Source organism: Pleurodeles waltl, chromosome 7 (assembly GCF_031143425.1).
Source record: "Pleurodeles waltl isolate 20211129_DDA chromosome 7, aPleWal1.hap1.20221129, whole genome shotgun sequence".
Lineage (NCBI taxonomy): Eukaryota > Metazoa > Chordata > Amphibia > Caudata > Salamandridae > Pleurodeles > Pleurodeles waltl.
The window spans coordinates 188,477,466-188,500,492 of record NC_090446.1 but is presented as its reverse complement, the minus strand read 5'-3'; the positions used below and the strand labels follow the sequence as shown (position 1 = coordinate 188,500,492).

Here is a 23,027-nt window from a genome sequence, read left to right as displayed (position 1 = left end):
TACAATGTCCCACTTCCAATAGTAATCACGCTATGAATCTTAGTGAAGCGAGGTCATTGTTAAAAGCTGTAGAATAAGAGCAGAGTGTTTACATGATTAGAATTCAAAATGGATTATGTAAAACAAAGAAAGCAGCCCTATGGATTTTTCAATGAACCAAGAATAGGAATATATGACTTTGCCACTCATGCCTTTATCATACGTGCTTTTATCATGCATGCCTTTACCATGCCTATGCTTTTACCATGTATGCTTTTACCATGCCTATGCTTTTACCATATATGCTTTTACCATGCATATATACACAAATTGCCTCGGTCTTCTTGTCGCCATCCCTCCCCGGATGGGAAATAGAAACCTGCTGTGTTTCTAAAGGCACACGCCCTCCTGGACAGAAAGGCTCAAATGCCACTGGCCACTCACACTCTCACCATGCAGTTTTCTCATCAATAATCTCATTGTAAATTTTGTAGTGATATTATCAGTGATCCATAGAAGATGTCATGAGTGATGTAATATGTGCAGTAATTAGCAGTGCACGGCAAGGACCTGAGTTCCTCAGTTATAGTTATCTTACTGTGTGAGTTATAGTTGCTTGAGATAACTTTAACTCCAACGGCGGAATTTCTATGGTTTTATGTGTGTAAAACCTGTACCTAACTATACAGTTCCTGTAACCTTTGGCTTTTTCAGTGAACGTCTACGTTTTTTTTATTTTTTTATTCTGTTTCCTAACTATAAAATCTCTGTAACCTTTGTTTTTTCAGTGAATTTATACAGTTGTTTGTGCAATTTACTAACTGTAATGTCCCTGTAACTTTGAATTTCACAGTTTTAAAAAATATAAATTGTACTATAATTTGACACCCATAATTTCAGTTTACTAATATACCATTTCACAGTTTTATATATACATTTTATTCTCACATTTATATTTATTATATAGCCTAAATAATTAAAAAATGAAGGTAAGATAACTTATATAGTCTTTCTATAAATGCAATGCACCAACTCTTTTTTTTTTTTTTATGCATTTAAGCGATCCTCGGATGCGTTCCCAACCAAATGCACACATTCAATACTAAAACAACACCACATTTAATGCAAACATATGCTATTGAGTGACTGTGGGTATGTGAGTGGCTATATGGGCGTGTGTGGGTGTGTGAATAGGTGTGTGCTTGGCTGTGTGAGTGGTTTTGTGGGTCTGTGAGTGGCTGTATAAATGTGTGAGTGGTTGTGTGAGCCGCTGTGTGGGTATGTGAGTGGTTTTGTGGGTCTGTGAGTGTGTTTGTGACTATGGGTAAATGAGTGGGTGAGAGTGGTTGTGCTTGTGTGTAAGTGGTTGTGTGAGTATATGTCTTGGTCTGTCAGTGGGTGTATGAATGGCTATCTGGGTGTGTGAGTGATCGTGTGGGTGTGTGAGTACACGTGCGGGTTTGTGAGTGGGGGCATGAGTGGCTGCATGGGTGTGAGAGTGATTGTATGGGTGTATGAGTAGCTGTGTGGGTCTGTGAGTTGGTGTATAAGTAGTTTTGTGGATATCTGAGGCGTTGTGTGAGTGGCTGCATGGGTGTGTGAGTCAGTATTTGAATGTGTGGGGGAGTGTGTGAGTTGGTGTGTGGGTCTGTGAGTATGTGTTTGTATTTTTTAAAATCATTAATTGGGGTCTTGACCCGCAGATCCTATGTGGGGCACACAGGGGTTGCACTAAGCACTGTGGTGGATATGTGGCTCTTCACACCCTAAAAAAAATGTTTTTGGACAATTTTCTGCCCATTAGGGGCCCCTCACAGACCACTCAATCAGTCCCCTAGGGCAGAGGTAACTCTACTCTCCCCCCTTCTATCGCTTTTAAATGTTATTCCCCCCACCCCCAGGAACTGAGTCCCGATGTGCCAAATGGTGGCTGTAACTTTCCTCTCAGATGCGGCCCGAAACTCACAGCATTGCCGTTGGTGCTTGAATCTGTGGATACACCACGTGGATTTGTGTTTCTAGATATATGTACATCTTTTTTCATAAATAACTCCAAAACTACTTAACACATTTACACCAAATAACAAAAGGCACACATTCTGGACCAAGATTTCTATTTCTGCCAAATTGACTGTAATTCTGTTCAGCGGTTCAGCCTGTGGTCGTGACTAAAATCCCCATGGGAAATTGCATGGGGAAAACAGGTTTTACCCCCCCCCCCGCCAACTTTTTCTAGGCCGCCACTTGACAGATAGTCCCAAAACTTTCCAGACAGCAGCTGAAGTGAACGGTAAAATAGGTTTGAAATTTCTTCGAAGATTCGTCAAACTTGCATTGTACGGGCACATGCATGGTAAATGGTACATGGTAAAGGCATTGTGTGGAAAACTCTATGTGGTAAAGGCTGTTCCCTAACAAAGGCACCTATAATACTTCATGTGGATTTAGCTAGGTTGGACCAATCAGCCTTCTGTATTGTCACAGGTATGTTGGCCCACCTAAACTATGAAATTATAGCTCTGTTCAATAAAGAACAATGTACGGCATGAATGAAGTAATGATTTGCGTAAGAGACTTCAGTAAGAAAGTAACCTGCATGCCTAAGAACTTCATAATAGAAATTAACACTTCTTGGCTTTGTTAGTTTATGAACTCCAGATCTGACAGAGAGCATGGAGACAGTCAGTTATATGGGTCCTTTTATGAAAAGGGAAAGAAGAAGCGAATTCTCCAGATGGATATGCCAATGACAAGCTGATATGATCATGCTGTTGTTCCTTCCGTATGATATTTTCGTAGGTTGCGTACCTGGAGACACTGGTCGCCAAAATATATACATATATATATTTGCTTTGGTCTATGAAGTGTCTGCTCTCAATTTGATTTATGGAAATGAAATAATAATTATTCTGTTCATGTCACGGTGATTATTTCTGAGAAAGTCCGGTGTCACTTGTTTCGTTTCCTTCGTCTTCAGATAGTTGGCTTTCACCATTTCCGTTTTCATCAACTGCTTTTTCCCTGTCGCTATTCCGCACTGCGGCCTCCAGCGCCTTTTGTCTCCGGTAGAAGTGCGAGAACTTGTTGAAGATGATTGTAATGGGCAAAGCTACCACCAGAATTCCTCCCAGGATGCAACCTGAAGCAGCCAATTTACCCGCTACAGTTACTGGTACCACATCTCCATATCCCACGGTTGTCATGCTCACAGTGCCCCACCACCAACACGCTGGGATGGTGTCAAAGCCTGCATCTTCATCCATTTCTGCGGTGTAGGCCACTCCCGAAAAAACACAGACTCCCACTGCCAGGTACAGGAGCAACATGCCCACTTCCCTATAGCTGTGCTGCAATTAAAGAAAAAAAAAAACACTCACTTGAAAAGTAGAATAAACAAATTGTAACAGGTATTACATGCCAATTTTTGTAACAAAAAGTAGTAATACAAAGCATATGTCATTGAACTTGTGTTTAATTGGTTATTTGTCCTTCAGTAGCCAGCCATCAGGGATTCATGTAAAACAAGCACGGGCAAAGGCAATAGATATGACGTTGGGCGCCAGCCTTTTGTCTTTGTCAATGCTTGGTTTGTTCTAACGTGATTTTTGCAAAACTTGAAAGTTGAGGAAGCCGCCAGTCTAAAAAAAAATGACAATGACTAAAAGTAAAACTCATTTTTGTTCTCAAAAAGCACACATAGCCATAGTAGGCTCTTGCACTTAAAGGGAACTACTTTGTGTGCAGATGCGCACCTTGTGAAAGGACAGAAACCTGTCAATCACAGTGAAGTAGGCCAATGGCTGATGAGGGCCGACCCAATGCCCCATGCTGTATCCTGTAACGGCCAGAAGAAAAATGTGATTGATACAATAACAGACCAATAGATGAAGAGCTTGGTTGAGAGCCCCAATGAGTGTGTGTATTATACATATCATTTTAGCTAAATCAAACTATCGTGGCTACTCAAAGACCTAAAACATTTGAGCTTATGCCTCTTAACCCTTTATGATTGTTTGAACAATTGTCATGTAAGCCAATACACAGTAGTGTCACGTTATGTCACAGTCAATAAAATTTACAGATGTATTATTGCTATTACTGAAAAATGTGAATATTAATTAGTGGGAATCATACATTTGTACAAACTAGATAGTTTTTACTCTAGTATGGATCACATTTAGTACACCACATTTATAGTAAAAACAAGGCAGATACATGGGCTAAACTTCACTTTCGCACTTTTATACCCTTCACAAAACACAAGCCGGGATGTCAATCACTTTACACGTATGAAGGTAGTTTTTTAAAAAAGAAACTAGGAAGCTTTTACAATTTAGAGCGGGGGAAAAAGGAATTTGGTCTTATGCCCCTGAAATGATATTGTATTTATTTAATAGCAACAGTGATGCCATGAAGAACGTTTTATGCTTTAACTTCAACACTATTGAAAAAGTTAACATTGGAGTCTGTTTGGATGGAAAGTGTCTAGCCTGTACCACAAGTTATGCATTGGGCTTTATTGGTACCCTGGATGGTTGGGTGCATAGGGATTGGAACCACTTGGAGGAGAAGTAGCAATACTTTCAGGACGAGGCGTGAAAGCAGGCCTAGCTAGAAAGGCACCTGGCTGGACCTGAGCCATTCCAGGTTGGGAAGGGGGAGGAACAATGTGATTAGCTGGCTGAGAGGTTTGTGTTGTTTAATTTTGTAGTTGGAAGGTGCCTACTTGTTTCTATCGAAGCTGAGATGTCTGTTGCTGAGACTGAGCTGAAAATCCCGGTCCTGCAACCTCAGAACTTGGCTGATTGTATCCTTGAAACTAGTGTGCTTGTTGAGGTATGGTTGTTTGATTGTAGCCAGTATACTGCATGCCATACTGTTGCTAAGACTGGGCCTGTGGTGGCTGTTGTAGATAGCCAGCCTGCTGCGGGTACTGTTGATACATCTGGCTTGCTTGATGTCAGGCACCTGCATACGAGTGCAGCTGTTATGACTGGCCTCCGGATGGGTGAGCAGTAGATGAATGCTGTCAGGTGTGGTTGAGCATTCTTCCACAGGAGCACTTGGTGATCTTGATACCCGGTCTTCTGCAAGTCCAAATGAGGACATGACATTTTTGCTGATTTAACCTGGATTTTTAAGGGATCAAAAGCAGACATGCTTGCGATTTAACTTGGGTAGATTGTTTGACAGTAGAGTCAGGTGCGGGTGGCTATTTTTTCTACCCTCCGCATCATCATTCTGAGGAAGGCTGGCAGAAAATCCAGGATCAGCAGAATGTTCTAAAGTATCAATCAATCTGTTCACTTTGTTGCGAAAACCTCTTAGTTCTCTGTTGAGATATTTCATTTGGCTGGATTCCAGAGGTCTTGGTTGACCATTAGCAAACAGAGTCACTTTGAGTATCCTACTGCACTGGATAGCAAAAGACAAATTGGAGCAGTTAAAAATTGTTATAAGGTCACCATATTCATCTTTGTACTTCATCGTGACTTCATCATTGTTTAACAGTTTCGTGCTGAAAACTCTCTGCATCATTAGCACCAACTCGTCATAGGTTATGTCTTCATTTTGAATTGGAATTCGTTAATTGTCCTTTCAAATTTGGGCTTTCATAATGAGTTTCCTGCTGAAGTCCAACTGTCCGTTCATGGAGGACTCCATGATGTCTTATCCCAGACTGAATCGTCCGTAAACTCAGGCTAAGATCAGCTGACCGTTGCAGATCTTTAAACGGATGTCATTCGTTCATCATTTTAGCACTTCGGGGTTGCGTGTGAATAATAATTATTTTTGTTGTCTGCCTTCCATTTTATTTTATAAAGCAGGGGTCTACTAGTGAAAAAACCGGGGCAGATTGAGGCAGCGTGGTTGCCAAAACCTTTATATATGGTAGGGCTAAGCTTCCACAGCAACCTTGCTAACATGATCTTACGGTGACAGATCAAAGTCCTGGGGTAGTGTGTACCAAGATCAAGGCTTGCTCTATTTGAGGGAAAGAGGGAGCGCATGGAACAAATAATAAATATCTGTGGTCGAATACAAATGTGAAGCCCCAATCAAGTGTTTAAAGTGAAATGTTCACGAGGTAATAACCACATAAATTCTAAGAAAAGTCACTAAGTAGGGAACACTGGGTGAGGCTCTTACTCAAAATAAGTAATGGGGAGTAGCTGTGAACATGGAATTTTATGGAAAGTTGTGTTGTTCTACGAAAAACCGATAAAGGTGACATATTTAGTCAGAGGTCTCTGTTTGACTCTACAGTGTGTCCAGAGACAAACGTAGTTCAACATGCAAGTGCATATGCTGGAGTATATCAAGATAATTTGTCGTTGTGGAAAAACTTTTCTAAGCCTGTAATGGGAAACTTTATGAGAGATCAAATAATCTTTCTTAGTCAGCACCATGTCTTTTCTGAATTCCATGAGGCCCTTTGACCTTGCTTCTGATGAGTTTTAGAATCAGTTCTACATATTTGTCCCGCTGCAGCTGTTCTTTAGATGTTGTTGAAAGAAAATCAGCAGGGATCTTTAAACAAAACTTTCTTTTACATCTTCTGTCAATACCCAAGCAGTGGACTTAACAGATACCGGGCTTGTAGCTGCCAGTTGACTCCTCTGCAGCTTTGGATCACGTGTTCTTGTTGGGCTTCTCTGCTACCAGACCTTACATATGTCTTTGTGCTTTGGACTTCAGCCACAGAAAGTAAGGATGCTAACAGAAAACAGCCACTTTACTTGTCCCAGTGGCGAGGGAGGAGCTTGCCGCTCCAAAAGGATCTTGGGACTAGGTTGTCATATACACCATTCTGAATGTAACTCAGTCCCCTTGAGATGGCAGGGTCCAGTGAGAGAAATGAAACACGCAAAACAATGAATAATTATTTTTAGTTCTCTAAAGAAGTAGTACTGTGCTGTGCAGGGCATACATGCTGTACGGTTCAGAGAAATTTACCTGGGCCCTTTAGTCATGTATATACCATACTATGTCATATTAGACATAGAGGTCACTGCCCCAGGCTGCCCTATAGTGCACTTTTAACTGGGTGCAGTTGGCGGAGACTGGAACAACAAATGTGCAGTTGCCAGTACAGGCATGAACCTGCTGTTTGAAGCCCTTATCTCCCTTTTACTGGAGGCAGTGACCCGTACTCCATTTCAAAGTGAAGTGGGAAGAGATCCTCCTCTAGGTGGATGCAGTGAGTGACTGCACCTGCTTGCTGTGGAATGCCCGAGGAGTCCCTGTGGCCCTCATGCCTCCCTCACAGAAGGTGACTTCTGAAGACAAACAGATTGTGGGAAAGGGTGTCCTCATTTGCATGGGTTTGCGTCACCATGCAAACGAGAACACACCTCTTTCAGATTGCGCTATCTCTTCCCTTTTTACAGAAGAGGCAACGTAAGCATATGTGGCCCTGTTGAAATGCCATAGTGTCTGTTGTTTCCAAAAAGCAGGCGTAAAACGCTCTAGGGGTAGTATTCATGATAGAGCACTAGGAGGCCACTGTTTCCCCAAATCACACTGTTGCTGCCAGTCTGATTTGCACAAGATGAAAGGGAATGTTAATTTAGCAGATGTATGTGGTGGGTGCCTACCAGGGTGCAGGGGATTCAGGTTTCAGACAAAGGTAAGAGTCTGCAGTCAAAAACTATTTGGTGGAGAGTGACGTTCACAGAAGTGCAGTTGCAATTTTTATCTTTTTTTCTAGATTCCAGTCTGTGCCATGACTATGGTAGAAGGAAAAAGGCCAGTTTTGTCTGGGGTGATCTCAGCCAGCCCTAATGTGCAACAAATGATTATATTATTCGATTATATTACTGGGAGAGAGAAACAGAGACAGAGAGACAACACACTGTCAAAGATGTTCTCCAGCACATGTACTCAGATGTTGCAATTTGCACTTGACATTATTTTTTTTTTTTCATATATAAGATTTTAACAACCTGGGTTTTTATGGAAGTTATGGGCCAGTTTGTTTGGATTGCATTGTATGCGTTTTTAAGTGCTACCCAAATTAAACCCAGATTAGGGCTTGACCTGGCATCTCTCCGAATGGTTATTTGAATCTGCAACTTGATCAGGGGACATTGTCTGAAAGTTAATTTCCAGGCTGCATATTTCCAGCTGCTACATCAGCGATATGGGATTCTGCTTTGACAGCGATTTGTGTTTTAAGTGCCAAGACAATATGTTACCAGCTACATACTTCACACGCTACGTACCTGAAGGAAAATTGCTCCCTCACATTCAAGAAGGGTGAGTATTTCAGCTGAATGCAGTAGTTACTTTGTGCCTGTACAATGGGAATTAAGGGACATATTGATGGGGATGTCACTCATTGCAGCTCAGTAAGTCACCTTGGTGTGCTGCACTGCATGATAGAGAAAGGGAAGTAATGTGCCAATTTAAGGCAATATGGTGCATTCCTGCCTTTTCCCCTGCTCTAGCGCCTTTTTGGCAGCCTAGCTCCAATGAAGGCACCCTTGCATCAATGTGCAAGGGTACCTGTGTTGCATGCAGGACACCTTCCTGCACAAAAACAATCCTGAAAGGCAGAATGCAGCACACATAAAAAAGGAATTTACAGGGAGAAATAAAGATCTTTCTCTTCTTTATGCCTCACCTGAGAAGGAGCATCTTTTTTGCGCATTCCCAGGAACCTCCAGTTTGATTTAAGTCAAGGTGCACTGAATGCTATTTCTATATTAGGCAATACTCACCAAAGGGGCATAGATGAAATTCAATCTCTATACTCGTGCGTTTTGTATGCATTGTCATCAAATCAAGTTGGTCCACATGCACATCCACATGTCATGACCTAGTTTGTGTCCGAATATTCATCTAACCAGTAGATGTGTCCTAGGCCTCATAAATTATATGCATGTTATTGGCCCAGTGAAATAAGTGTATTTATAAATTTCTTAGAAGGTAAGCATCTCACTGAAGATATCCGTGCTTATTCTGTCTAAGCTAAGGCCATTTAGGGGTGGTCTTAAAACATGTTCTGTGGACCCAGACCTTTCAATGCCGTGGACAGTCTGTACTGCTTTCAGTACTCTCTTTAAGGAAGACTCTTCCATGAAAAAATCACAGTGAGAGTCCAGTGCGGCTGAAAGTTGTGCTTCTCATCTCGCATGTTCTTCATCTAGTGGTTCTCTTGGGTCTTTCCAATGCCATCAAGCCATCCACGAGGCAGCCACCAGATCTCCTCATTTCCTTTCACCTCTGTGTTTCCAAAAGATTCCAGCCTCCATCCATTTACCTCAGTTTGTAAGTGTGGCCACTAGGTCCTTTAAGGATCATTGTGATCCTCAGAAACACCTACCTCTATCTACGGGTATCTTCTGCACACAGTATTTACTACTTCAGATCCTACCTAAAATTGAGAGTACTGCTGTCAATTTTTCCACACATAACTTTCCCGACAATTGCAGCTGAGAGCTGCACTGCTAGAAAAGGAGTTTCTCAAGTTCTGAGGACAAGAGCAAGGCCCAGCTGAACTGGAGCCTACGAGGATTGAAGGATGTCTCTAGTGTAATTAACTATGGGCCCGATTTAAAAAAAAAAAGTGGTGCAGTGAGGTGCTGCGCCAAAGTTTGCAGCGCCACGCTGCGTCACTTTTGAAACGCTGGGATGCGCTGTATTTAAGGGAATAAGGCGCACACCTGCGTTTCCCCCTGTGCTGGCGCTCAATTTAGCTGCCAGCTCCAACGCAGGCATCCTTGAACCATTGTACAACTATGTCTGTGTTGAGGGGTGTGATTGTTTATGTGCGGGAAGGTGGCCCACAGCAACACCCCTTGCACGCCCCTTCCACGCACAGTGGCCGTATTTACAAGGTGGCGTTAAGCACAAAAAGTGGCTTAACGCCACCTTGTAAACACAGAGCTGTGCTTAGCGCCACCCTGTGGCGCTAGAGACCTATAAATATGGCCCTATGTGTGCTGTAGTTTGTTAATTTTTTATTCCTGCACTTTCAGTGTTAGTTCAATTTCCCATCACTTTTTCCCTTTCTCTTTATTGTACAAAGGTGTCTGATTGTGGTTTAATTGTTGGTCAAGAACACAGTAGTGTATTTCAATCTAAAATGGATTATTTAAGGCACGCCATTTCGGATGGCTACATTTAACTGCATATTCCTCACCTTTTGAAAACCCGCTCCTCGTAGGGGAACCAGCCTGGTTCCGTAACTTTTCAAAGCAAGTGCTCCAAGGTACCCACAGGTGGCAAAGCTAGAAGCAAGTACTCAGTACAGTACTTAATTTGTAAATAAAAAGGTGCCGGTGCCCAAAGCCCTCCTCTTAAACACGTGGCTGCTGCAATTAAATGTGGGAACACAGAATACTGAGGCATCGTAATCCTGAAGCAATCTAGAGCCTCTTCAATCCATATAAAGTCACTTCCTGCCCCTTCAGCTCACTCTTGCAGCTTTCTACTTTCTCCCTCTGTGACGTTTTTTCGTTTTCCCCTTCATCCGTCTTTCCCATATGTGTCTTTTGCTCGCAGCAAATGCTTCAGGGAGAAGAATAAGTCGCAGCCCTCAAAAATAAGCACAAAAGAAGCACTGACTCAGTATGCCTACAGGTGGCACAGCTGGCTCCAGGACAACCTCGTGCCACTCCAGGAAGTGATGACACAGAACTGTATAGAGACACCACTCTACAATCCGACTTTTTTATTTTCTTTGATGCATATCTGGAGTTCTGCTCCCAACGTTTCATCAGTGTTTTCTAAAGTTAAAAATGTGTTTTCTTGAGACCCTTCTAGGGAAAATGTCTCCCCAAAGATCAAAGGCATCAAACTGTTCCATGACTGCAGGAAGCAGATTCCTGTCACGGCTGTATACAATGGCTGCCTATGGTGCCTAGATGCAACTCCAAGTTTTGTGGCAAATGCTCCCTGATGCAAGAGGCGAAGATGTCACTGAACACAAGAAACTAGGTAAGTCGCACTCCAAACAGTGTACCTGCTTAGGCTTCAAGTCAGAGGCTGTTCTTACCCCAGGTCCTGGACTCTTTTGAAATCACCATCCTGAGGTAAAATAAAGATAAAGTAAGAAGCAAGTACTACTACAAAAACAAGAAGTTCAATAGGGACTCGTCAATGCCTCTCACTCCCACTCCAGGAAGAAATTTATCAGTCAGCACTCGAAGGAAACAATTCTGCTTCCGTCGTCAGACTCGGAAACCATCCAGGTAGGGGTCTTTGCAAGCCCCAGGTTCAGCAAAAGAATGTCGCGTGGAGGAGGGGCGCAGGACCAGCAGATATCCATGTTAATATTTAAACCGTTATTTTTTAGTCTTGGGGAGGGCCACTGGAGTTTTGTGGCAGGAGAGGGACAAATTATGCAGCAGTATTAAGTAAATTATGCAGCAAGAAAAGCAGAGTATGTGGCATAATTGAGCACATTTAGCAATAGTATTATTTCATTTTTTAAATTTGAAACTTGGTAACACTGTGTGGGCATTGGTTGCACCTCACTAGTACCAGTGTAACACCCAATTGTAGCAATAAGCAACAGAAAGGTAACCCGTCAACCTTTGTAAAGGGCCTTTAACTGCACAGCAAAATGTATTGCTTCATTATTAGTAACTTTTGAACCATTTGAGCTAGAAACAAATGTTATTGTTGTTAAAATCTGCAGATTATGCAGTAGATGATGAATTATGTGGCAAATGCTGCAAATCTATAATTATGCGAAAATCACTGGTGCCACACGATCGCATAATTCCAGTGGCCCTGGTCTTGGGTTATTTACTATGCATTAAAGTACAAGGCAATTGCATTTGACAAAGCACTCCTAATTATTTTATACATGGAGAGTTAGGTCTATGGTTCCTTTCTCTGGTTACAGTTATATTTTGTAATTTTAGCTAATAACACTTGCTGAGATAGTGAAAAGACAATGTGAGTGTGAGGTTTTCTAACACATTGATTTAAAACTTGCTCTTACTTTACAAAGAAATGTACAAATATCTGAAATATATACCTCCAAGGAATAGAAAGTACAAATGATATACATAAGTTGACTGCTGCCAGCCAGCACCTCCCCTCAGAAAAGTGGTCCGGCGCCACTGCACACTAACTTGCCCACTCTTGTATGCGCCAATATGGTGAAACTCACATGCGTGCACTCACATACAACCTGACCACCCCAACCACAACTATCTAATGCTCTCCATGCTTCACAGGCACCTGATCCCAACGCACACAAGGTGTGGACATTTTATGAAATGCAGAGTAGGTGGCTATCAAGGGCTTAACTATCATTAGTGCAACAGGTGATTTAGAGACCCAAGAACTGGTGAGGGTGGTGACGCTGCGCCACTGCTTGATTTGTTGACAACCAACTGAGTTTCTTACCACGGAAAGAGAACAATAAAGTCAACTGTAGGGAAACATTAAAGTAAAGTTGTCTAAATTTCCATCATTTCATCCCCTCAGTTACTGTGGGATAAACAGTCAATATGCCTGGTTTTAATTTTCACTTATAAGACTGATCTGCTGGATTTGCCAATGGTTGATTATCTTTGGTGGTTTCCATCGATATAATTTTAAGCAATATGGGGCGAATTTATCAAAATGTAATGCAATGCAGTGCAGCAAGACACCTGCCACGGAGAGAACAAGAATATGCCATATTTAACATTATATGATGCATTTTTGTCCTCTCCTTGCACTGTTGCACTTTGCTGCCTACTAGCACCAAAGCAAGCCCCTTTGCCCCATCGGACAAGGCTGTTTTCGATGCAGGCAGGATTATTTTTATGCAGGAAAGGACAACTTCTTGCACAAAAACAATCCTCTGAGGCTGTTTCATCTTTCTATGTGTGCTACAGAATCCTTGTTATGCCTCCCTTCGGACGGGTAGCATTTTGATGAATTCCCAGGTCTAGCACTCATGGTAAATCTTGGAATGTGCCAAAATACATTGGTGGATGCAAGGGAACACCCACTTTTCACCCATTTAATGCCACCCTGGGACAGAGTAATTCAAGGCAGCATCATGCCATGCCTCGCATTATTACAGATTAACCAAGCCATGTAGGTCCACGCAAGGTGGCCTTGCGTGGCTTGGTAAACTAATTCTAGCTTTTGGATTTGATCAATTTCATTCTAGGTTTTCCGTTGCCATGTGTGCCTTTGTGTGACACAAGGGAAATGCAAAGCCTTTGATAAATATATTTATATTTAGACACAGGTAAAATGCCAGAACATTTGTTAGATGGCACTTTTTTTGTCTGTGTGGAAATTGTTTTATCGAACAGGAAGAACTCTCTTCCTCTACGCCCCATCAATTTGGGGGGTGTTGCATTCCGCTTCATAACATGAGAAAAGCATTTAAACTTTCTCTTGGATGGAGTAGACATCCAACAATTTCTTTGGTGGGAAAGGGAAGGATAACTACAAGATTTTCTGGTCTGTAGGTGTTTGCAAGCTTTCCAGAGAAATTACGCAGTTTACTCTCCCTCCTTTTGATTGTTTAATATTGTGCAATCATAGGGTAATATTGAACCTGAGTGAAATAATTTACACGTCATAGCAGCTTTTATAACACTGATAATTTCATTTTAATCATTGCCAGAAGTAAGGCACCTTTTACGTGTTTCGAATTTGGAGAGATGATAGCTGTACTTGTTAATCACCCTTCTATAAATCGAGCTTCCATGAATCATCTCAGAAATCTGTGTTATGTACACGTAGCGAATACTGAGGGATAAATGTCTTCTCTCTTAAATACGTCTGAGGAGCTCATGGGTTTTACAGAACACTGTGTAATTTCCAAGTAAGCGTGAATCTAATAGAAAGGACTGGTTTAAGGATCGCACAATATTCTGAACAATGTGGTGCAAAATGCATGGGGCGTGTAAGTGGGGACATCACTAACGTTCCAAATACAGGCAACGCCTGCGCCCTGCAGCAGTCTCACTGTAACAGCTATCTGTGTGGTCGCCTTGTTCATTTCAATATGCTCAACACTTGCCAATAGCAATGAGTGGGTGTGTAAGGAGTTTCAGAACACAAGGGCCTTGGGTCCTATTGTAAGTAAGGAGAGTGGACTCCTTAAACCCCTCTGGTTTGGGTAGTAAAAGCAAGTCCATAACAACCCAAGGCCCTGGTGCTAGCACTAATGATAGGTGCAATGCTAGCTCTGGCTTTTACTCCACACAGGACTAAATACCACCAGAATAGGAATCTCCCTGTGCGGTCGTGTGTGGCCCTCCTGGCACCGAGAGACAATCCAGCAACATCAAACACAATCAATTTGTGGCTGCAGGATATTAAACCTCACCACTAACACATGTCCAATATCACACAAGAATGACAAATATTGGAAAAACCAAAACAGAGGAATTTTACCATACCTCTAATACTAGACTTAATGCTTAGTTTAATAATTAAGTATTCTTATCCTAACTCTAGTCCTCGACCTACAGTAATCTGTAATTATGTGCACATAAATTAATAAAAGAAAACAATTATCCTTAACCTCAACAAATTATTGAACCTAATGTTAATTTTATTTTAGTTACATTAGTATCCTCAACCTAGCCCTAATAGTAAAGCTAAATTAATTTAAAAGAAACTTACATATCAATATCCACACAAATAAAAGATACTGCTGTGGTCTGACCATTGCTATATTCTTTATTTACATATACATTGGCCTGACCCCAACGGTCTTTAAAGTTGCCAAGCATCCAACTGCCTCTTTTGGTTACCAATGGGCTTCTGTTAGGATAAGCAAGATTTGGTTGTGGTTTGTGCTAGATATCAATTGAGGAGGAAAATCTGACATCTCAAGAACTGCAAAGGGTAGAAAGTATCTCAGATAGTTCTGAAATCGGGTCAATTGACCTCCAATGGAGCACAACTCAAGAGGCATCTGGGCCGGGAACTACTTGGAATACAGATGTGCGAAGTTATAATTCCCAAAGGAATGTTTTGGAATTTGTCACATTTTCCAATTTCCAATTGTAGGCAAAATACCCCACCAAAATACTTTTGAGGGAGCTTTTTACTGCAAATATTTTTAGTGCAATAGTTCTCAGTTGAAATGTCATTGTGGGAGTGTTTCTCCCCCGAAATCTACTTTAGGTGATTTTGCTTCTGCTAACTCTTAAAATATGTCTATATAATCAACAATTTCATGAGTTTGTCAAAGTTTAAAAAAACTTCACAAGATTGTCAAAATCACCTTCACACACCCCTATTTCAAGACCAAAATGTGTACCTCGGAGTTGATAGGGTAAAGAGAAGCTATGAATGAACCCTGAATTTAAGGTTTTTAAAAGATTATAAAATAATTGTTATACTTATCAGCCTTAGGGTGGTCCCCCAAACTTTTTGCCTTACTTCTCCATTTTTGCTGTTCTCATTTTTGTTGACAACTGATGATTTGTGCTAAAGTGCTTGCACTCCCTCCTCTAAACATGGTATAATTGGTTTACACCCAATTGGCACATGTAATTTACTTATTAGTCCCTAGAAAAGCGGTACTACATATACTCAGGTACTAGTAGGCCCGATTCACTGCCTAAGCCACCCACTAAAGTTTCAGGCCTGCCATTGCAACCTTTGTGTGCAATTTTAAACAGCTGGCAAAATAAACCTGTTTCCAGGCCTAAACCTTCCTTTTCAATACACATACGTGACCTCTATCGTAGGCCCTAATTTGTCTAGAGAGCAGTGTGCAGTGTCTCTAAAAAGTTGGACATGTACCTTTAAGTTTTGCAGTCCTGGTAAAGAAAAATATTTAAATTCATTTTTAACTCCCAATGCTTACTTCTCCCAAACACTAACATTGGATATACCTTGTTACATTTCATACGCTGTAATTTTCAATGGGAGCAAGTGAGCAGTTCATGTTTAGTGTCTTTGGAATTGTAATGAAAAAGGAAAACACTGGGTTTTCTTATTACGCTTAATATTTGATAACTTTCAATTGTGAGCACAAATCGAGTTTGGTGTCTAAAGAATTGTTATTTAAACCCCTCTGTTAATGCTACGTATGGATTTTGAATCACAATTCTGAAAATGACACTTTTAGAAAATTTGTATTTTTTTGTTGTAACCATTTGGTGCATGAAGCCTGTTCCTAGGTCACATGACTAGGTGTAGCTGTCAGTTGGTCTTTGTGTATTGCTCCCAGACAGTAAGACAAAGAGGAGTAGTTGGTAGCAGGATTGCCATCTCGGACTTGATTGGGGGAGGAGGAGCTGTCACCACACTTGCACATAACAAAGGCTTTGCCTGAGCTCTCTCACAAAGGTTTTGACACTGGTCTTTTGTGACCCCCAAGATGGGGCTGGGCCAGAGAAAGGGAGGCATGCAATTTTATACACCTCTGGGAGCGTAACCATCCAGAACCTCCGCCTATTTCAAAGTTGGCACCAGATATAAATACCGGACCCTTAGACCTAAGGTTTTAGTGCACATCTGGATCTGTGGAAGACTCTGAAAGACTGCTGTGCAGCTTTGCCAGAAGGACTGCTACTCTGTTGGCTCTGCTGCCATGCAGCTGGCTGCCTTACTACCTGAGTGAAGAACTTGACCTGCTGGTGAATCTAGGACCACAAGAGTGACTCCAAGGGCCAGTTGGCTGGCCTCGTGATCAGAAACCTGAGGGACAGAACACCCATATTGAACCCAGCCCCTGGACTCAGTCTGTTGTGTGTCTTGTCCCCCAGGTTGTGCCGCTCCAGTCCTGGTCCCTTGGAAGTGGACCTCAAGGTGCTCTGTCAACCCAGCTGTGGTTCCTGAAGAACACACACAATGCAATACATCATCTCTAAAAACTCAGCATCAGATCTTCAGCACAATGCATTGCCTCACAAAACTCTGCATCGGAGCTGGTGCTGATAGCATCAAGTTGCAAGACTTCTCATCGACACCCACAGTATCCTCTGAACCACTGGCTCTGTGACACATCCTTGATGCTGGCCTTTGTATTGCACGCCTATTGTCAACAGCACTGCAGGACTCCGAATCACAAGCCCTGCATCTTCTTCGGTACCAGCCGGTGCATGACGCATTCTCAACGCAGTACTTTGTATCACAAGCTCCTCATTTAAGTAATCCTCAACAGCGATGCAGGACCTCACAACTGCCCTTGCACGATGCATCTTCACACTAAGACTTTACATAACCTCGGCTGCGCTATGCGTCTTTGACACAGGACCTCGCAATGCGCTGCAACCATGATTTAAAGTACTATTGCTCGGTGGATCTACCTTGGTTCCTCTAGCCAGCCCGCGCTCCATCACTGACGACCTGAACTTGTGACTTTGCCCTGGTCCACTGCGACCAGATGACCACAGTTTTTGTACTGTTAGGCACTATTTTTAATTAAATCATTAAAATTGCATACCACTGGTTCTAACTATTGGATTTCTGTCCTTTTGGTCTTGTTTTATTTCTTAAAATCTACTCTATTTTTCTAAATCTGTTGTGCACTTTTTTGTGGTGTGTTGTTTGCTGTATTCCTGTTTGACATGCCACTTTGTGCTTCTGGGCACTATTTTCACCTAATTCTTTAAAATTGCAAATCTCTGGTTCTCCTTGCTGGATTTTTGTTGTTTGGTCTCAAATAATGTATTAAGGCCCATATTTATACTTTTTTAGCGCTGCATTTACGTAGTTTTTTTACCCAAAATCGGCGCAAACGTACAAAAAACAATTGTACTTTGTAAGTTTGCGCTGCTTTTGCGTCAAAAAATGACGCAAGTGCGGCGCTAAAAAGGTATAAATATGGTCCTAAGTTTTTATCTATTTCTTTTAATTGGTGTGGGTTTTCTTGTGGAGTGCTTTTATGTTATTACAGTGTGAAGCGCTGCATTTTACACATTGCTTCTATTTGAAGTCTTACTGCTTTCTGCCAAGATACCAGAGGGTGGCTTAAACACAGGCTAATTTGGGGCTTGCTAGTGTTTCACCTTGACAAAAATTGTGATTGCTGCTTGTGTAGGGTTTTAACCCCCAAACTAAGTAACCCAATGTTCAACAATAACAGAGGTCAGATTATGTGAACTTCACTGTCCTGGTTTAAGGAAATTTAGCATCAAGCTATCGAGCTTGCGTAACTTCACACCATTGCAATGTATGTTTGCAGTGAGCGACTCAGACCTGCCAACCCATGTGGTGCCACTGTGTGTCACACGATATCCACTCCCTTCATATAGACAGGGGAAACAAGCTGAAAACCACTGCAAAAAGTTTTTCAGCTCGATTCGTAGCAGCCATTGTGCATTACTGGGGTATGAGAACACTCCAGGACAGAGGCACCAGCCTCAGCAATATTGTTTTTTTTTTGTGGACAAGAGAGTGTGGTGAGGGAGGAGTCAGTAGTGCCTCTTAGGTACTTCTCAGCACGAGGCCCTGCCCCTCCAGGGACTCACTCCCTCTTCACACAGTGAATGTTATGTTTAGTTGGCAGGACTGGTACATAGATGACAGTTCCACACATAGACCAAGACACTCTGTTTTTAGGTCGAGCATATGCGTACGGCCTCTTGTAGACTTTTAAGTGTACTGGGGGCTTAAAACCATTTCCTTTGTTCATGTCTGTGTCATGTAAAAATCCTGGCTTGGGAGTGGTCAGTCATGCCTATTTTTCCCTCCTTTTTCTCTTTGGGAGCAGGGACCAACTACTGTATAATTATGCTTTGTTGTGTTTATCTGTTGTTTGGGGACTTTTTTTTTCTTCGATTCTTGCTCCCATTCAGTGAAGCTTCCTTTTCCATTTGCAGAGCATTCTTGCTCTCAGCATAACTTTGCTGTAAACAAGGCTGTAAACCAGGCTGTCTTGGTCACATATGCTCTTTCTCACTCTGTGCCCTGTTTCGCTTCTCTCTTTCAGCTGGTTGGCTCCCACCCTTCCTTGGTTTGGATTCTGTTTACCAAGTGTGCCTGCCAGTGTGTTTATTAAATTACTTGTTTGCGAAGTAGCTCAAAATCCATCCAAAGGTATTGGAGGCTTTACATAAATACCAGCTAAGTTACGCAACAACATGTTCCCTTTTGTAAGCACATTGGGATTAAGTGATGTTGAGCTGATGATGTGACTCGAACCTGAGTGCTCTGTTCCAAATTCGGCAGCTCTAGTCATTGTGCTACACCTTCTCCCTGTCCTACCATGTTTCTGTGGAGCACATGAGGCATTCCAGTTCCCTTCATTGTTACTGTTTACCTCTTCCATTTTTTAATTACTTGTTCAAACCTATTATTGTTTAACGGTAGGGAACTAGGACATTGCATGCCTAAGCGTCCTATGTCACGTGACCATCACAGATGCTTGCACAAAACTGCACACACACTTGCAGGTTGCACTTTTAAAGTAGACGCATCAAGCAAAAGACACGCAATTTGGTGTATTAAGAGATATAGCATCTGATATAAATCCATGTAATTCTGAACATGTGATCCTACAGACGGCACCGTTTATGGAAAAATTTTCTGTTTGAAATTAAACCACGTTTGTTGTGTATAAAAAACATGCCTTTGTAAGTTTTTCTACGTCAAATGAGGAGATGACGTGCGAGTTTGTGTGCTTGCTAAAATAGGAATCTCCTAAATTCAATCTTTATCTCGCTGCAAACCGCTGTTGTCAGAGCTCGAGTACGTCTTCAGTGCCTGTATTTCTGCTCTGAAACAGACTGAGACAAATGAGGGTTAAGTAAACTTAGTGACAGGGCTGCTAACGTCCTCATTCCAGGCAGCTACAAGCTGATGCCTACAACATCGCTTCAGATTATGACACCTCGGTGAGGAGCTTCCCAAAGAACATGCGCCCAACTGTCAAGATGGCAAGAGGCAACCCACGGCCTAGCCTGAAACTTTTGTTTAATCTTTTGTAGTTTTTTTTCATCCTTCTTTAATCATCTTACTGAACCTGGCTGCTACTTTAGCGTTTGATATCAAATACACAAATGTATCATTCCCTTTATGTTGAGAATGAATGTTGGAAGATTATCATTCTGTTGGAAGTTTTACGAAGTAGCACAGCAGATTTAAATTAGGGTGCTAAATGGCAACATTTTCATTTTTTGCTGCAGATAGAGGAAGTAGGTAAATGAAAGTGTTATAGTTATATGCAGGGCCACTGAATAATGTGGCAGGAAAAGCCCAAACAAACTATGAGGCAGTGTTGACCTATTTATGTGGCAAGAAAAGTCCAGTTATGAATATACAACGCAAATAGCTCTAACTCAAGCAAACGCGAGACTTGTTGCATTGGAAATGCTTGTTTCACTTGTCAGTAACTGCAGATGTTAGTTCAATATTGTCCAGCATCGCTGCAATTATATATTTTTAAAGGAGCAAGTGGTTTGATGGCATTTCTATGGATGCACTCGTGAAATATTCCAAAAATACATGGTGTGGTAATTAAGTACGCGCTTCCCAAGGGATGTCATGGGTCTTAACATGACAAGAACACTTCGGCAAAGGAGAGTAAACTTTTAAAATGAGGGGTGTAACTTGGCAAAAAAGAGGACTAATTATTATTATTACCAGTCCGATTTCTCTGGTACAAAAATTGAAGATTTTATGAGCACCCAAATGTGCATCAATTACGTGTGCAGACTATGAAATGCCTCTGCAAAATGCCCTATTAGCACGTTATTTTCTTTTTTCTGGACAAGGAAAATATTTTCCTTTACAGAACCTTATAAGGCGGGCACCCCTGCAGCATATGAAAGTGTTCCTCCTTTTTCTGTCCCTCAAACCTACTTACTTTTGGTCAGGAGTAGGTTTGAAGTGCGTCCTGAAAGAGAAACCACTTGCTATTTATAAGTAAACAAACACGAGTATAAAAATTGGGGAGAAAACGGTACAATTTTTAGTCCACTTTCCTTGAGCAAAACGTGCAAACTTCTTGCACACTCAAATGCAAGTTGCGAGTGCTGTGCTGACTTCAATCAATTAATAAATCATGCATTCGTAAAGCGCGGCTAATCACCCATAAGGTTTCAAGGCGCTTCGGAAATGGTACCGTTAATTGATGACAACATTTTATTTTATAACTTTTCTGCAAGGAAGATCTGTCTGTGGAAGAAAGCCCTTTTCTTTAAATCCCAATTGTATATGGAAGGTTTCCTTTTCCCTCACGTTTCCTACCCGGATCGCCTTCTTCCCGCCAACCTGCTCCAGAGCAGGTTCTATTTTTTGACTCAGTTTTGTGTTGCTCAAACTTGGCCCAAAGGCATTGCAGCATTTTACGAGAGCATCACATAACATTTTTTCAAGGCAGATTAAATTATTTGCTTATAATCATAGAATGGATGTTAAGCTGACGCCAGGACTCGAACAGTCCCCCCCATTCTAAAGTCAGAAGCTCTTGCCGGTAGCAGCAGATCCTTCCCACCTGAACTGGAGCCCAACAACCTCGAATCGACAAAGAATCAAAACAAAAAACCCATAAACTTTCGAGTTTTGGGGTATTCACTGCCCTTCGACATAGCCCCTTCTCTGGAAATCCAATTTCCCGTCACAAGCATTACATTTGCGAATGTTCTGACCCCGCCATAGTAGGACATTTTGTTAATTCACAAATGCACAGTACAGAAGTTGATTATGTGGATTAGGTTGTGGTGTCTGCATTCCGAAAATGATTGTTATATACTTAAGCTCAACGTTTCGACCGGGTGCCTTTATTAGGCGAAATACGTAAGGAAGTTCTTTTGAAGTGCGCCCCACAAGTTTGTGGCGCAGAGAATAATTTTTATTTCCACAAATCGAACACCCTTAATGCGTCTAAAGCTAATCTGATGAATGGGAAATACAAGCCCTGTTAATGGTTTGAGGTTTTGCAGAACGTTAGTAGTGTGCAATCTGTCTGAAACACTTACACTTGCATTTTAATTCAGCCAATACCTGATTTCCGTTCATTGATCCGTCTCCAGAGTAGTGGCTGCTGCTTTACAGCTTTGAGTGCCCCATTCCCTTCGGAGTTTATTATAGGGTTGGGTGGAGTTTGCAGAGTTCTGCTACAAGGAATTCTGTGAAGTGCCCAAAAAACTGCTGCGATATGCAGAGCTGCGCAAGCAGAGGAAGTTGTGCTGTTCGCGCTTATTTTCAGCGCCAGGAGTTTCTCCTGTGCTGTAAAATCATCGTGAATGGCATCACGCTGACCGCCACAGGGCGCTAACTTATTTCTGCCACTTGAGTAGATTTGTCCTCTTGCAGCAGCTTCCTCAACACGAGTGACAGCTTTCTCAACACGGGCGGTCGCGACCTGCCATGACCACTGGTGTTTAGAAATCTCGCTCACGCTCGCAAACTTAATGATTTCTCTCGCTCACCAAATAAATGTTGGAGAGCTGCGTGAGAGAAAAAACTCTGCTCTGCTTTGCAGAGATTTTCAGTACTTAGCGGTCAAAATTCTGCAAAGTCTACTGGCGGAGTGGAATTATTCACTCAACCTTAGTCTATAATAGCACATAATGCTGTCTATGTGTGTATGATGAAAGATGCTGTGCTAGTGGTGGTAGCGAAATTTATTCAGAGTGGCTGTCCATAAGAAATCTAAGTTCTTCTAAGTTACGGGAAAGTGAATGTTGGGTGGCTGTGGGTGTGTGTGTGTGTTGTCACACAAGACAAGAGTAATCTTTTTTGATGAGTTAAGTATAAAATTATTTAGATGAGCCACAGGTGGGCCTGGGATGGTCTTCGGTTGGATGCTGCACTTATCAGGTGGTTCAGGGAGTGTAGATTGTGTCAAAATAGTGATAGACCTGCTAAAGCGTGTCTGGTAGAATCACAAAGCAAGGTTAAACAGTAAAGTCATTTCCAATACTGTAATATAATTTTTTGTAACTGTATTTTGTAGGGGTGAGGGGTTTGTGTCTGATCAATAACCAGTGGATAAGTGAACGTTTCAATTATGGAATTAAAGAGTAGGTTCAATTGGTAAGTGGGTGAGGAATTTGTTGAAGGAAGGATTGAGCTACAAGCAGCGCTACTCTTGTACGCTGTATTGTACTATTCTGTCAAAGCGAGGTCACCTTTTGAGTTGCTGAGTTGGTGTAAACCAAGAACTAAATGAG

The 23,027-nt window shown here is 41.8% G+C and overlaps 1 protein-coding gene and 1 pseudogene across 2 annotated transcripts in view; both read right to left on the bottom strand.

Annotated features, from left to right (window-relative positions):
- Positions 1-859: 859 nt before the first annotated feature.
- KCNS1 (potassium voltage-gated channel modifier subfamily S member 1) overlaps positions 860-23,027 on the bottom strand; it is a 216,248-nt gene continuing 194,080 nt past the window's right edge. For both annotated transcript variants that reach the window (XM_069243535.1, XM_069243536.1), the window contains one exon: positions 860-3,326. In XM_069243535.1, coding sequence (XP_069099636.1) covers positions 2,907-3,326 — 420 coding nt within the window. In that variant the 3' untranslated portion in view covers positions 860-2,906. The remainder of the gene's footprint in view (positions 3,327-23,027) is intronic.
- On the bottom strand, positions 4,496-5,631 carry LOC138245634 (protein TFG pseudogene; annotated as a pseudogene).